Source organism: Phascolarctos cinereus, unplaced genomic scaffold (genome assembly GCF_003287225.1).
Source record: "Phascolarctos cinereus isolate Bilbo 61053 unplaced genomic scaffold, phaCin_HiC Scaffold_5;HRSCAF=322, whole genome shotgun sequence".
Taxonomy (NCBI): domain Eukaryota; kingdom Metazoa; phylum Chordata; class Mammalia; order Diprotodontia; family Phascolarctidae; genus Phascolarctos; species Phascolarctos cinereus.
Genome location: NW_027555958.1, coordinates 217,628,675 through 217,645,867, shown reverse-complemented (window position 1 = coordinate 217,645,867; position 17,193 = coordinate 217,628,675). Strand labels below are relative to the sequence as shown.

The 17,193-nt window shown below is 41.7% G+C and overlaps 1 protein-coding gene across 1 annotated transcript in view; it reads right to left on the bottom strand.

The window, feature by feature from the left end:
• TRAM2 (translocation associated membrane protein 2) overlaps positions 1–17,193 on the bottom strand; it is a 104,903-nt gene that overhangs the window by 25,592 nt on the left and 62,118 nt on the right. The window contains exons 2-3 of the mRNA XM_020993962.2: positions 15,016–15,079; positions 791–900 (exon numbers count right to left, since the gene is read on the bottom strand). Of these exons, the coding sequence (XP_020849621.1) occupies positions 791–900; positions 15,016–15,079 (174 nt within the window). The remainder of the gene's footprint in view (positions 1–790; positions 901–15,015; positions 15,080–17,193) is intronic.

The following is a 17,193-nucleotide window of genomic DNA, read 5'->3' as shown; positions in this document are numbered from 1 at the left end:
ATGTACAGAATATAGCCTATACAGCCCAGCCTGGCCGATGCACTGGCTAGTTTTGTTGGGCTGCTTCAATTCAACACATTCTCTTTTTATTCTTTGTTACAAGGGATGGCTCTCAGGGGAAGGGAGGCGGGGAGGCACACATTTGGAAATGAGAGTGGTATAACAACAACAGATATCTATGACAACCCACATAAACAAAAGTGCTTTGGGGTCTTCAATTTTAAAGAGTTAAGTTTGAGAACCACTGATCTAGACTAACTTCTTTATTTCACAGATGAGAACACTGACGCTCCACAGTTAAGTGATGTTCCTAGGGGCACATGGCTACTAGTAAGTTTTAGAGGTGGGGCAAGAATCCAGGTCTTGCTGGCTTACAAGTCCAGCACCGACTAGATTACAATGAATCTGATAACTTGAAGGGGCTATAAGATGGAAAAGAGACTTGGGTGATTGGCAGGAAGTAAATAATAGGATTGCATACATCTACACCAAGGTGATCAAGAAAAGAACTTCCTTGGTGAGAATGATGACCAGGAAGGGAGACGGGGCTTTTGTTTTGGTAATCCTTAGTTGGAACAATGCATGACCATCGGATAAGCCTATCAACCACGGTCATGGATCTGTGGGACCAAATGATTACAATCTGTATGCAGGAGGATGGGCAGTAGGGGGCAGTGGGACACTGGAGTGGGAATTCAAACTTGTCAGGGTTCAACTCAGGTGGAAAGTACTAGAATATGAACGTAACCAAACTTCCAATGTCAGAGCCCCAGGGATGGGTAACACTTACATCCAAGATGTACTCCTGTACCACGGCATGCAGGATGATGGTGATGAAGATATAAAACAAGATCGTGACCAGATCCTTCAGCCCATAGTGATACTGAACAGTCTCGCTTTCTATGGAAGGAACAGGAAACAAATCAGCATGCTTGGTGTTAAGCCTGCTAGTCTCAGGGGAATTCTGAGGATCCGTGGTTTAAGTTTTCTGACAAGAACTCACTGATCCTTCCTTTAAGCAATATGCATCTTGGAAAAGGGCAGTGATTCCAATTTAGTGAGTGATTTTTCTTGATTCCAAGATAGCCACTGGAGACTTGCAGGGATGGCTTCTGGGAGACAGAGACTGAGCTCTCCAGAGCTATCCCAAGTTACAGGCTGGTCACCAATTACCTTGAGCACAGTCCTAAGGAAAGTCAACTGTGGTAGACCCTCTATGGTGGCTACATGCCTATAAAGGGAAGGAGACTTGGAATCACAGAATTTTAGAAGTAGAAGCACCAGCCATTGGGGAATGGCAGAAAAAAATTATGGAATATGAATGTCATAGAATATTATTGTGCTGTAAGAAAGAGATGTTAAACTCACAGCTCTCTGGGGTGCAACTTGAATCAGATTAAAATGTAACTGGGAGATGTTTTATCAAAATAAAAATGCAATACAACATTAAAAAAAAAAGAGTGGAAGGCTCCTCAGAGGTCACTGAGTTCAACCCATAACTGAAAGAGTCCTCACTACAAAAATAATAAAAATAACTAGCATTTATATAGTACCTATTATGTGCCAGGCACTGTGCTAAGTGCTTTATAAATATTTAATCTTTAATTTAATCTCATTTAATCTTCACAACAACCCTCGAGGCAGATACTATTATCATCCCCATTTTAAAATTAGGAAACTGAGAAAACAGAGGTTAATTGACTTGCCCAAGATCACACAGCCAATAAGCATCTAAGGCCAGACCTAGATACAGCTAACAAGTGGGTCCGGACTGACTGAAGATAGGAACCTGTTATGTGACACCTCTACCCACCCCCCATCATCTAGCTTTTCATAGCCTTTTACTATTTTATGACTAGTCACTCAAAATAATATTAATTACATCCCTAAAATAAACCCTATACATAGCTAGTTCCCTCTTAATGTAAGTGGACCTTTCTGTAGATCTCCTCCCTCTCTCTATGGCTCTGAAGCAGCATCAGTGCCCGGAACAGAGGACCCACAGCATGGGACTACACCATGATTACCCCATTTCAACACCCTCACCCCACCACCATTCCCATCCACGTCCTGGAAGTCCACTCCACTTCTGGAGAGCTCCAATTCTTAGGAAGTTTTCAGTGACACAAAGCCTAAACTTGTCTCTGCAATTTCCACTCATTCAGTGCTCCGGGTGCTTCCCTATGGGAACGAGCAGAATGAGTCTGACCCCAAGTCCCAGGAACACCATACCACTGAAGCAGCTTTGCCGTCCCTGCACCGGGAAATGACTCATCTCCCTAGTGGGGCAGCAGAACAGAGTGGTTCCTAAGTTTTGGTCTGCTGTGCTTGGCTCTTTGCTGTCTTTCTGTAAATCAACATGATGGCAACTAACCTATTAGTTTTTTCCCCACTTAGTTTTTTTCAATTTTACCTATTCTTCCTACCACCTCCTCTGGGAAAAATAAAACAAAACAAAATCTTCATAATAAATATACATAACTAGAGAAAAATTCCTACGCCATCCATGTCCAAAAATATATCTTACTGTGATACACCATGAAGTTTGTCATCTCTGGATCAAAGGTAGGTAGCGTGCATCATCACTCCCCAGGGAATCGTGCTTGGTCACTGCACTGATCCGAGTTCATAAATCTTTCAAATCTGTCTGTCTTTACAATGTTGATGTTACAGTATAAACTGTTGTCCTGGTCCTGCTCACTTCACTCTAGTTCATTTAAGTCTTCTCAGGTTTCTCTGAAGCTGTTCTGCTCATCATTTCTTACAGTACAATAGTATTCTATTTCACTCACATCTAACATAATTTGTTTCGCCATTCCTGGGTCGATTCTCGAGCTGTAATGAGTCCATTCCACAATTTCCTCCCTTTACTATAACCAATGATAAGCACTGAGATTCAGAGGTTAAAGGTGGCACCGACTACCAAGGAAGAGAGCTGAAAACTTAAAAAGGATTTAATCTGCAACTTGGCCATAGTAAAACTGGGCCATAACTCATGGATTTCAGAGTGCCTCCTAGTATCAGAATCAACGTACACAGGTTGTATCTACTGGGGTACATAACACTGTACTAGACACCTGAAAATTTGCAGAATTGTTGAAGACATGGCAGGCAGCATCAGGTAATGTATAACAGGAACCAGCCTCAGGGTCAAGAAGACCTGGGTTCAAGTCTGGCCTCTAACAGAGGCTGGCTCTGTGACCCTGGACAAGTGCCCTGCCCTCTCAGTGATCCAGGCAACTCTCTAAGACTCTAAATTATAGAATATCTGCTGAGCTGATTTGAATAGAAGGGGTTTACTCACCAGCAATTAGCTATACCAATGAAATCATGGGTACAGATACAATACATACACACACACACACACACACACACACACACACACACACACACACACACACACCCCTCCTCTACTTACTTCTCAGTCATTGTGAGAAAAGCACTTTGTAAAACTGTTTTTAAACCCTGAGCTGTTATTATTAGTAAGAAGAACCAAGTCAACAAGAATTAAGGGCAAACTATATGTTAGGCACTGTGCTAAGCACTGGGGATACAGAAAAAGGCAAAAGCAGCTGCTGTCCTCAGGAAGCATAAAGTCTAATGGCAGAGAGAACACATGAACAACTAGGTATATATATATACAATAAATAGAGTAGGTGGAAAGTAATCTCTCTCAGTATTTGGATGGACCAGTAAAGGCCTCCTGCAAAAGGTAGGACCTGAGCAGGGCTTTGAAGGAAGACATGGAGGCTGGGAGGTAGAGGTGGAATGAGGGCATGTCAGGAATGAGATAGTGCAAAAGCTCAGAGATAGGAAATTGAGGTGCTCAAAGAACAGCACATAGGCCAGTGTTGTTGCATCTTAGAAGATGAGAGGAGAGTAAAATGTAAGGGAATTTAGAAAGGTAGGAAGGAGCCAAATTATAAGAGTTTTAATGCCAAACAGAGGACTTTTTATTTGATCCTGGAGGTAATAAGAGAGACATGAGAATTTATTGAGTGGGGGTAGGAATAAGGGGATGGGGGACTGGGAATGACATCAGACTCTCCCCCCCCCATCCCAGAACCTAGCAGAGATGCTTAATCAATGATAGTTCAATGAATGCATTTTATTCTACTCCTCCCCTTCCCCCAACACCTCCCCCTCAAAAAAAGGTTTTTGGACTTCCTGTTGCTGTTTTTCCCGTCCAGATTCCTAGAGGTAGAATTCTAATCAAGCCTGAAAGTACTTCATAAAAAGAAAAGGGAGTATGGAAAGGTGCCCCTGTTTTCCCTAACTATATCACCAAGTTGCTGTGGGCCTCAAAAGAGAAAGTATGTAATATTGTCAGATAGGCTTAATGCGTCGGTTAGTTGTGCTGAACTGCTTCCCACCTCCCATCGCTCTTTTTTATTTTTTGTTATAGTCTATCCATAAACATTTATTAAGCACCTACTGTATGCCAGGCACTGCCCTAAGAACTGGGGATACAAAGTAAGGCAAAAACAACCTCTGCCCTCAAGGGGCTTACATTCTTTTTAAGTTTGAAGGAAGTATGTTTAATGCAAATAAAAGGAAGTAGGATATTACAAAGTGGGAGGTAAACTTAAGGAATTCACTACTCCCAAGATATGGTGCCAGCTGAAAATTTAATGGATGTTCAAAAAACATTCATTTTTATCAAAAGAAAAAAATACATATTCATATAAAAGAGTTATATTCTATAGTGGTTTATATTCTGGAAACAACACATGAATAACTAGGCCCATGCAAGAGTTGCCTGCCTGGAGAGGGAAGGGGAGGAGAGGGAAAGTGATATACTTTGAAATGACAGCAATACAAAAATTTTAAAAAGACAAAATGCAAAAGAAATACCCTAAGCACTACAGAACACTAAATAAATATATGATGCTATTATTCTTAGTCTATTCAATAAACATATATTAAGCACCTACTATGTTCCAGGCACTGCTGAAGCAAAAGAAGCCAGCTCTACTGAGGGATATAATGTCAACAAGTAGAATATAAGATGATTTGAGGATCCAGGAGAATCAGGTAAAGCTTCCCACAGTCAATCTGGAAGGAGGCTAAGGCTTGATTCTAACAGGTAGAAATGAGGAGGAAATGCATTCCAGGCCTGGGGAACAAACAGACTATCGAAAGGCAGAGATAAAAGTGACAGAAGATACAGTAAGAGCTTAATAAACTCCACTCACTCATTAGTATTGATCAATTTGGCTGAAATGGAGAGTATGTGGAGCAGAATAATGTGAAATATCTAGCTAGCTAGAGGTAAGAGATAGAGTGGATAGAGAATTGACAAGACCTGGCAACTGTATGTGGAGGGAAGAGATCAAAGAGGACTGAGGATGGAAACCCAAGTGACTGGAAATGTAACTTTAGCCTGAAACCCAGAAAAACTGGCAATGGTACCATATACTACATGAAAATTCAGTTTATCCTAAAACCTATAAATAGGATTGTTGAAGGCTGCCTTCCCACCCCTTCCCTAACAAAGTACCTTCTAGGGACCATTCTATAAAGACAAAGACAAATCTTTTTTTTTTTCCTCTACCTTAAGAGCTCTTTCTAAGCACTCTGTAGCCAAGACCCTTTGCCTCCCCATATCTAGTTTCCACCCTCCCCAGATCTTCCAGTTGCTACCCTGCCCAGCTGATCAACTGGTCCCACCTCCATGTTACCCTTCTCCCATCCCTATTGTACCCCTGGCCCCATCATTTATTAGTAAAAAGTGCCCTTTGTCCAATTTTCCCTCCCCAGCCAGTAACAGGCAAGCAGAATCACAGGAGTAAACTCAGAACTCCTAGGCAAATACAGGTAGATCACATCTATTGCTTCTCCTTATCTACAAAGGCCTGTCACTCTGTCACAGAGAGGAATTAAATTAGTCTGGCACGATTTGCTTTTCACAAGCCATTCATTCTAGCTGCTACTTACTCAATGTACCGTGCTTTCTTATATTCAGTCCCCGAGATGGACTGATCATCTCATCTGCTTTGTCTATTCCTAGGCACTGTGGTTCAGGCTGGTTATTCTCTAATTACCACAGTAACTCTGGATGTCCTGGTTGTCCAGGGCTATCCCTGTTCTCCACAAGTTTTCAGAAAAAGCAGTAAGTGGCTAAACACTCTTCTTAAATGGGTGAGTCTTTTAACTTCCTGATCCTCAGAGTCTCCCTGCCCCCCCATCTCTAAAATGAGAGGCTGGATATGATGATCTACCCCTAATGGACATTTCAGCTCTAACACTCCATGAGTCCTTTCTCCAAAGATTCTATGAGGCATATCAGTAGGCTCTTCTGATTTGAACCCATCTAGCTTGGGAAATAAATACTCTTCTCCCACTATCTTCCCTGTTCCAGCTCCAATGTCTCTTCTGCCCTCCTCCCCCTACTCTGCTTTGCTGAAGAGGTGAAGGGAATGGGCATTTATACAGTGCCTACTACATGCCTATTACTGTGCTAAGCACTTTACAAATATTATCTCATCTGAAATGAGGCAGCCTCTAGGGACAGTTTTTTCCCCTTTTTTAGGGAATTCGAATCATAGCACATAGCAGGTACTTAATAAATGCTTAACGATTGTCTGACTGATTTAGAATTAGAAGGGACCTCAGAAATCATTTAGAACACAACAGTTTAAAGACAAAAGCAAGAATATGAAATTGAACACTATAAATTATAATGATCAAAGTTGGTCCTGAAGACAGAAGAAAATAATACACCTTCCACTCTTCTTTGCAGGACCACAGGGAGAGGGGGAAGGTCCAATTACAGGTGCAGAACGCTGTGTATAAAGATAAGTCACCTAGTTAAATCTCTTATTTTACAGACCGCTGAATAGGCTATCAAAAAGAACACAAGTCTAAGAGTCAAAAGATCTGGGTTCAAATATTAACACCAATACATATTAACTGTATGACCCTGGGTAAGTCACTAAACTTCTTTGGGCTTAATTCTTCTTTTATAAAATGAAAATAATACATGCCTTAATTACCTGAGGCAGGGTGTGAAAACATTTTGTAAATCTTAAAAGACTACACAGATGTATGCCATTTTTTACTGTACTTGGTGGATGGCATCCAGCAGGCTTTAATCAATCTTTTTTTAATGAATGAATAAGGAGAATGAGCTCAAAGAGGTGAAATAACTCATCTGTCACTCAAGGAGTCTGTAATACTAAGGTCACAGGGTTACAAACTAATGGATATGAGACTCAGCCCCAGATTTCCAGATTCAGTCTAGCATTCTTTCCACCACAGTTATCTTCCGGTTCTGTTCCCCAAAAATGAAGAATACTTTCTAATTACATTTATAGCCCCTGAAAGACAGCTTTCTCCCCTTGGCTTTTCTGATGCTGTTTCTACACAAATACTTGAAGTCTCTGTATTTCAGAGGCCCCAAGGATCTGAATACTGGTTCTGCCACTCAGTGCTTCGTGATCTTAGCTAAGTCACTTACATCTACATCTTTGTCTCCTCATTCTCTAGAATGGAAGCACATAGAAGGCAATGACTGCTCCATTTTGGTCTTTGTTCTTCTTGGCACCTAGCAGTGACTGACACAGAGTAAGCGCTCAATAAACCCTTACTGAATGAATCTACAGACCAAAAAAAACCGGATTAGAAGACCTCTGAAGTCACTACTTCTTCCAACGCCATCAATGTGCTACAATCTCTTAAAAAAAAAAAAGATAGCATTTGTCTTTACATCACATTCATTTCTTAATATACAGCATATCCCAAAAGTCTCAGTGAGGTTTTTGGAACATCTTATATACTTATATCTCCCCCAACTGGAAAGTCATTCCTTTATAACATGGAATATGTAATGGTGTGGGAGAGGGGAGGGGAAGCAGTTCAGCAAAACTAACCAACCCGGCAACCAAGTCCAACAGAATATGTGGTGATCCAATCTATAGTTCTTCCACCTCTGCAAATAAGGGAAGGAGGTGCTGCATTCTTTTCTAAACCTGGGCTGTCCCTGTGATTAAAATAACTGGCTGTCTGCCCTCAGAGAAATTGGGATTTTAACTTGTTTACTCAGGAAACATTTCCTCCCCTTAAGTTGAGGTGGCAAAGTTAATTTTTTTTTTTTAGTGTAAAAGGGATCTATTTCTAAATCGGAAAGATTAAAAAAAATCAAGAAATACAAAGATCCCAGAAGTACTGGGTAACAGTAACAGTCCTTGACTTCCAAGATGTCTTTGGGACTGAAGTCTTTCACCATAAGGCCTCACCTTATGATTTCAACCAAAACCCCAAAAAGAACTACAAGCCCTTTGGTAAAATAAGCCCCTACCCAAGACTGCCTGAGCTTCTGGGAAAGAAGGAGGTGGAGTAGGGGGAGGTACCCTGTATATTAACTCTGTGACTTCGGGCCAATCATTCTTTCTCTCTTGGCCTGTTTCCTCATCTGTAAATGAGGGGGCTGGAACAGATGATCTCTAAGATCCCTTCTAGCACTAACGTATGATGTTCCTACCCTGATTAACTCCCCTCCCCGATTAAGTGAGGTTTCTTTCTCCAGAGCTGCTACTGCCCACCTGTCTCTGCTTTTTGTCCCCGGTCCTCCCCCGGTACCCCAGCTTAAAGAACACAAAGAGGCACTCCGTCTTCGAGAGATTCCAATCTTCAGAGTAGACATATAAGCATCACAGTCCCTAAGCAATTACTGGGAGGGCTCAGTCAGAGCCGTCAAGGAAGAGACAAAAGGCTGTTTCCACAGAAAGGGGCTTTCAAACCTCCAGCTGGGAAGCCTGTCTGGGGTCCCTTTTATAAGTAGAGTGTTCCATTCTAGGAGGGGTTACAGGAAACATGGCCAAGCTCTGGTAGAAAAGGTACCCAGGGTCTTACTAAAAAAGCAGATGATAAAAAATCACCTTGATCCAGTGCAGCTAGTAACGAAAGCTAAACTCCTAGGCCTCCACAGGTTTTTTTTCTCTCTCTTTTTTTTTAAGACTACGTCCTTGTTACGATTAACTACAAAATAAACATTATTATTTGAGGGAGATCTCCCTCCCCCTAGGAGAGAGGAAAAAGGAAAGAAAAGAAGAGGAGAGAAGAGGGGAGGGGAGGAGAAGAGAAGGAGAGGTAGAGAGGGAAAAGGAGAGAGAAAAAGAGGAGAGGGAGAAAGGGAGAGAAGGAAAGAGGGAGAAGAGGGAAAGGGAAAGGAGTTGCTCAGACAGTATTTTCACCTGTGAACACAGCTAAAACATTCAAATACTTTCCAGTGAAAATTAATTGATTACTGAGTTTGATTCAGTATTTCTTCCTTCCTACAAATAACACTCTCGCAAAAAATAAGCAACATTAAGGAGGACAGAGGCTCTTATTTTTAGTCTGATATTCTTTAGTCTAAAGGTAAATACTTATCTGGAAGGCTGACATTCCCATTCAAGGAAGTTGCAATCCACCCACCAGCTGTTTTTATGACAGCACAGAGAGGTCAAGCCCATCAATCACTTTTACCATCTTCATTTGCAGGAAGAACTCAAGAGGTTGAATGACCTGCCCAAGATCACACAGCAAATCCATGGCAACAGCCAGTCACGTACATTCTAATACTTGAACTATTTCTGGGTATATGTTCTGAACCAGAAATAGGTAGGCAAGTCAATAGGATTTAGGATCACTGATATAGTTAATTTGCTTGTTAGTGGTACTGGAAGAATTCATATTCTATTCATTCGAGACCTGAGTTCTGTTTATTTCTAACCATGATCCTACAGATTGGGGCTTTCCCATCCTTTTTAAGTGACAGAGTATACCCTGCAAAAATTAGAATTGCTGGAGATTGGGAGGAGAGGAGAGGGATGATACAGAAAGTCACCTCAGATGACCTTAGAAAACCTCTGAGTATATACAGCAAGTACTCCCCAGTATGCATGCCTAGACCTACTAGTCTTTTAAGACCTTGTAACTCTTTCTCCCCTTCTCTTTTCTGGCTGAGCTCATAACTAATAGATTCTAATTTTGCCAAATCACAAATTTATAGCTTGGGGACATGGTGGGGTGGAGTGAGGAAGAATGGGACAGAGAGACAAAGAAGTGGAAGGAAATCCCCCACCCACAGCAACTGAACTGCTCCACCTAGTTATCCACCCTTCTCCCCAGTCTTCTGAAAGGAGAGGATGTGGAGATTATGAATTTTTTTTAAAAAATGAAAGAAGACAAAAGTAGAGGGGAAAATACTTTTACCAAAAGAGTCTATGTTCTAGCAGTTTACAATTTTTAAATGAGTTTAGCAAGTTGCATCAGTGACTCTCTGATCTCACTTGATGTCAATATTCCTCTCTAGCAATACAGATTGTACAGGTCCACGTTCTTTTCTGGTCCTCCAGCTCTCTAATAACATTTTTTATATGCTACTCATCTTGTACAATTATTCCTTGGTAATTATTCCTCACACTTACTATGGGCTCCTCTCAACTGACTTCTGGGTGACTTTCAACTTCAATTCTTGAAAGACTACTACTGTTCTTTATGACATAAGGGTCATACCAGCATTACTGGATGCTGAGGTTAAAAATATGGGCTTTTGTTTCATATTCTGGGGCCATTAAAAGCACTGAGGAAGGCTGGTAAGCAAGTGCTTACAAGATGGTCACATTGAATTGAATTCAGTCTTATCTGTTAGAAAACCTGGTACTAAGCAATCCAACCTTGGGATAAATGAGGAGACTTGATTTTGACTTGGAAGCTGAGGCTTCCTTTTACAGCCTGAAGTGGGGGTGCAGGGGAACTTTTAACTATAGAAGGGGAGGGTCTCTTCAATGTAAACAGCTACCAGTCTGCTGTTCCACAAGTAGCAGGGTGAATTCCACTGCCTGCCACATTAGTTCTGCTGGAATGCCCAGGGATTCACAAAGCTAAAGCTGGTGGTCCCACGAAGGAGTTCTGAAAGTAGCTTGGCTACCTGTGATTGAGATAAGAACTCGATACTATAATTTGTTAAGTTCCAAGGTGGGGACAAATTCAGAAACAGGTATTGTTTCCTCCATAGTTCTCAGCTCTTATATACTACCACGTGGTGGTGTAGGCATGAGATACAGTCAGTATACAGTCAGATATAGTCAGATACAGTCAGTAAATCTGAAAGGCAACATGTATTACGCAGACATGCCAAACCATGCAAATTTAAAATTGCTATAATAAAGCTAGAATATGATGCAATGTATATTCTACATAGTGGCTTTTAAATTTCAGTTGAAAGACTTAACTTTTTAAAAGGATTGAGGGCTTGGGAATGTGCAGCCTAAAGGGGTAACATGACAACAGTCTTCCAGAAGAGCTGCCACTAGAAAGAAGGATTGGATTGGTTTTATTTGGCCCTAGAGAACAGAGCCAGGAGCAAAAACAGGCAACTTTAGGCCTGATGTCAGGAAGAAATTTCCCAGCAATTAGAGCCTTCCAAAATCGGACCAGGCTGCCCTGAGAGGTGCAAGGTCCCCTTCCTGGGAGGGGTTCAAACTAAGAAGAGAGAGCCACCTTCCAGGCAGCTTATACTAAGGGTTGTAGGAGTTGGAGTCAATGGCCACAGAGGTCCCTTCTAACTTTCAAGTCCTGTGACTGTGTAAACTCTTCTCTCCTGACATAAGTTATACATGAGCCTAAATGCCCACAGAAAATGACCACTTTCTTTCTTCAGAAACCTCGTGGCATCTGAGAACACAAGATCCTGGATCTGGAAACAACCTCAGCTGGCAATCTAGTCTAACCCTCGTATTTTACAGATGAGGAAACTGAAGCAAACAGAAGTTAAGTGCCTTGCCCAGGGTCACACAGCTAGTAAGCATCTGAGATCCGAGCCCGTTCCAGTCCAGTACACTTTCCCCTACACCACAAGGGCCTATTTGAAGCTTTGTGAGGATGTGTATCACGGCGGATAACCATGCCCTTCCACAAAACCTCCCCTTGTGCCATCATCAGAGACAGAATTCCAGGCTGAATGGACCAAGAGGTTGATCCTATATGGTACCAACCACCTAGGCTCAAATGTTCACTTCTATAAGGGAAAAAATGCTCCTCCAAGAAGCTGAAGAAATTTCGGGAGAGGAAGGACAGATAATCCTGGAAAATCTTTGACTCTCTGACCATCAAAGAGCCCACAGGTCATTCTGCTGCTAGCCAAGGTTCACCAGCAGTCAACTACAAACTGCTTAGCCTGGGCAGGCTAGAAAAGCCAAGGAAGTCTTGGCACCTATGTTCTCTTGAGGGACACAGCTGAGGCTAGCAAGGAGGGACCATGGAATTCACCGCAAAGGGAATAATTCAGAGCAGGTAATTCTCCTGAGGTATGGACTGACTTTCCAAGGGCTTACGAGGCAACTCCTCTGCCCCAGAGTTTCTAAGAAGAGAATGGCAAGAGACCCAGGCTCTGGGAGCTGAGGCCAGTTAACTGGTTTCCCACTCTGAGGCTTCACTAAGAAAGAACAGACTGTCAGAGCTGCTTCTGGCTACCAGGGTTTGGGGTACAGGATCTTTTTAATAAACTGACCATATACGACCAGAGATAACAGATCTATGACTGCACGGTTGCCTATGGCATTGGACATCTCTTTTCCCTGGTGAGTGGCTCAAGTCTAACAATACTGCCAAGACCAGAGAGCCAAGGACAATGAGATGTTCACGGTGCGAAGGGTACAGGCTTCCAGGTTCAAACCATACTCCTGACACTTACTACTACCTGTGTGACCTTGCACAAGTAACTTAAACTTCCTGAGCCTCAGTCTCCTCATCTGTAAAATAAAAGGGTTGGACTAGATGGTTTGTAAGGTCCCTGCTAGCTCTGGATCTATGATGCTTATAGGGTGGTCAGGTTCTGTAGCCCAGACAGAATTCTGTTTTCAGTGGCATCTGGAGATGCTTTGCAGAAGGACACGACAGTGTCCTCACAAACCTTCCTTTAGCATGGTCCAGCTAGGTGACCCTGTGGATAGAGCATCAGGCCTAGAGGTAGGAGACCTGAGGTCAAATTCAGCCTTACTAGCTATGTGACCCCAGACAAGTCACTTAACTTCTGTTTACCTCAGTTTCCTCAACTATAAAATGAGGTTTATAATAGCCCCCACCTCCCAGGATTGTTGTGAGGATCAGCTAAGATAATAATGTAAAGTGCTTAGCACGGTGCTTGGCACACAATAAGTACTACAGAAATGTTAGCCATTACTAATTTCCTTGCGAGCAAGGACTATTTTCACTTTTATATTTGTGTCTCAATGCCCAGTACAGTGCCTGGTACATATAACAGAGGCTTAAGAAATGCTTGTTGACTGACTACATATTATCCCCCTTCACATATTCCCCATCTGAATTGCGCCTGACTTGCTAAGAGTTTCCCATACACAACACTGAACTTTCCCATGCTCTACTTGTATACATTATCTGTAATACACTCTTTCACTTCTACCTTAGAGAACTTCTTAACTTCTTTCAGTGCACTATATGAGTGCTCCTATATGAGACCTTTCCCAACTCGAGGCCCCACCCCCTGGTTATTAATGCTCTCTCTCATTCAAATTACTTTACTTGTATCTACTTATGTGTGTATATGTTCTATTTTCCTAGGAGTATGTAAGCTCCTTGAGAGCAGGGACTGTTTCATTTATGTCCTGGTAATCCTAGTGCCTAGCATAAAACAAACACACAATGAATGTCTGTTGAATGGAAGAATTCTCTTTTGCCTCATTTCTACTCTGTCCAATCTCACCTCCCTAAAGGTACGATCGCCCACCTGAATCCAGGCAGCCTTAATTTATGAGGTAGTGGCAACAAGAGAGCATTGGGACAGACAGGTCAGAGAAGATGTGGGCTACCGTGCCACATATGACAACAGATGTCCCAGAATGGGGTCCATCACCATGGAAGCAAGGTAGTTCACTGAAAATCAAAAGTCTCCATCGCTCTGCACTTTCACTAATCCCAGGATCTAAATTTGGACAGGAACTTAAAGAATACCTAGTCTACTCCCCTTGTTTTACAGATGAGAAGACTAAGGACTGGAAAGGCTAAGTGAATCTGTCTGTGGTTATATATATATTATTATTATTGTTAATAATAATAACAATTAAAATGATGGTAGCTGACATTTATACAACCCTTTAATGTTTACAATTATCTCATTTGAAATAAATAACCAGGATTTGAACTCTCCCCAGTAAGCCAGGCTGCCTCATTCTGTACTTGATACTGGTGATTTAAGAGACTCAAAAAAGGTACAAGCCCCACTGTTCATCATAGGTGGCAGGACTTCACTTATTATTATTCACTTATTTAACAATTATGAAACTCCTATTACATGTTACCCTCAATAATGTAAGCGCCCAAGAAATAGTCACTGTGCCTCCTCCCCTTTTTTTTGTCGGGGGGGGAGCATTATAGCTATTGAGCACTGTGTTAAATATATATTAAATGCTCAAAAAAAGACAAGAAACAGCCTTATTTTATAAACACAGTCTCAGGCAGGCAAGCAGTGGCAGCCTTCCTGTGGTTACATAAAATGTCAAAGGCTGGGGGCTTATTCATTTACAATCTATTCTCAGTACAGTATTCTATCCCCCAGTCCACAATACCTGCTTACAGATCAGTGTATAATAACACTACCATTTTCATCAATGATAATTAAAAGAGTAGAAGCCACACTAAAGAACAGATCAATGGTCCTGATGGCTTGATATCTTGTCTCTAACAGAGATCAACAGCAGCAGCTTCAGGGAAAAGAACCAAAGCCGGCATAAAGCATCTAACTGTGCGACAATATACTGTTAGAGAATGAGGAATATTTCTGCTCCCCAAAGCTGGCAGTAGGTTTAACGAAGAGCTCTAACCCAATGGATGCTGACATTTTACTAATACTACATACCTGTAGATGGATGCATAATGCTGAATTTAAAACTGAATTTTTAAAAAATTGAATTCAAATATATGAAAAGGTTATGCAGATAAATGGGGAACAGAAGTTGGGAAGGTGAGCAAAGAAAAAAAGGATAAAGAAACAGTTAAAGATCCTTTTCTTACCTGATGAGGGCATACTAATGTTATACTGAGGTAAAATAAATAGGAAGGCAGTCTTGGCCGTGACCTGTGAAAAGAAAGAAAGGAAAAGAAAAAAGATTTCATGTTATCTCATCTTGGACACACTCAAAGCAGCAGCCCACGGCACCCATCTCTGCCACATTCTAGGGTCAGTCTCTACTGAGAGACTCACATGAGGTAGAGTTAGCATCAATTCATACCCAATCCTCACATTCTGTGATAGGAAACACCTGAGATAAAGTACTGACAGGAGAGCTGTAAGGGGGGGGGGAGTGGACTTGGAGGAGGTTTTCACTGACACCTAAAACAGAAAAGCTCAAATTCAGCCATCTTAAGCCAAGACTGTAGCTTAATCTGAATCAAGCTGTTGCACAAGCAGCCTGCAAGTCACCTTTTTAAAGTTTTGTCCAGGCAAAAGATGATTCTTTTTTGTTTCTATCTCATTTGCATGCAATAAAGCTAGTGACTAGTAAAATCCCTTATTCTCTAGCACCCAATCTGTTGTACTCATCCCAACGGAACTCCTAGTACTTCATCTGGGAGAATTCTGTGGCATAATGGAAGGAAATAAACATACATTATTAAGTGATATAACATTAGATTATATATAATACTTAAGAGAATGGCCAAATCTGAACTCAGGCCTTCTGGATTACAGGCCCTGTGCTCTGTCCCCCGTACCACCTAGTTGCCTTCAATGGTGGCCCCTTTTAGGGTTCTCCCCAGTCCAACAAGAGTCCCTAGAGGGAGGAAAAGTATAGACCTTCCTTGTCTGGGAATTCTAAGATTCTTCTAAGAAAAGATGATGAAACAGTTTAGGTATAAGTCCTACCCAGAGGCAGGGGGATGGACTAACAGGACTCCAGAGGCCTTTGGATCCCAAAATTAAAAAGGAACTATAAAAATAATGATAATGATAGCTCAAATTACATAACACTTTTAAAGTTTGTACCACACCTATATGACCTTACTTGAGCCTCATGACACCGAGGGGTTGGTGCTAATATTAATCACAGATGGGGCTACTAAAGCTCAGAAAGGCTGGATAACAACAACAGTAACAACAATAGCTAACATTTATATAGTGTTTATTATGTGCCAGGCACTGTGCTGAGTAGTTTACAATTATAGTCTCATTTGAGATGGCTTGCCCATAGTCACATAGATAGTAAGAATCTGAGATGGAATTCAAACTCAGGTCTTCCTGACTCTAGTTGCAACACTCCATCCACTACATCCTTGCTGCCTCTCATAACAACCCCTGTTTGTTTTAGGAATCTTTAAATTATGGAGCACAGCCAAAGACAGTCAGACCTTTCAGGGGAGACTTCTTCAGGCAGACTATCTGGAACCCACAAAACACACACACACAATCATTATCAATAAATATTTATCACAGGTCCTCGGGCACACCACTTTGCAGAATGTCTCTGATTTTCAGAGTTGCAAGAAAGAGAGACAGTACAATGGGCTATATACAAAGCAGCCTCAGATTACTCAGATGAACTGGAACAGACCTTGCCTTCAAGGGTGAGGCCCCAGACGGACAGTGAAGGGGTCTGCCTTTTCTAGGCTACTCCAATCCAAACAGGCAACTCTGTGTAAGAGTAACACACTATATAGACTCTGCAGATGTGAATTATTTATTCTACATTTTTTTTTGTTTGCTTGGTAAAATGTAGGCCCTTTTGCATATTCATCCTTGCCAGTGGTGTCTTGAGATACAAAAATGCAAAAACTGAATTTGCTAAATTCAGCCTCCTATTCCTCAGTATGCATTCACCTCCACCTTCCTCTCAGTTCTAGTTTCTTCCCTGTCCCACAGGCAAGCTAGGCTCATGCCCAGCTCCTTTCCTATCATGCTGATCCCTGTATTGGGCCTAGAATACCTTCCCTTCCCTCTCCTTATTATTATCTATTTGCAGAATCACAGAATCTAATTCTTGGAAAGGATCTCAGAGGTCACCAACATCTAATTCGATCAGTGAATCAACTACCAGGCTCCACATTTTAGGGAGGACTCTGATAAACTGGAGGGCAACCCGCCTCAAGATCACACCACAAGGAGGATTGAGAGGAAATCAGCAATCTTTGGCTCCAGATAGATTTAAGGAGAATACAACAGCTGTCTCCAAGTATCTGGAGAGCTGTCCCATGAAC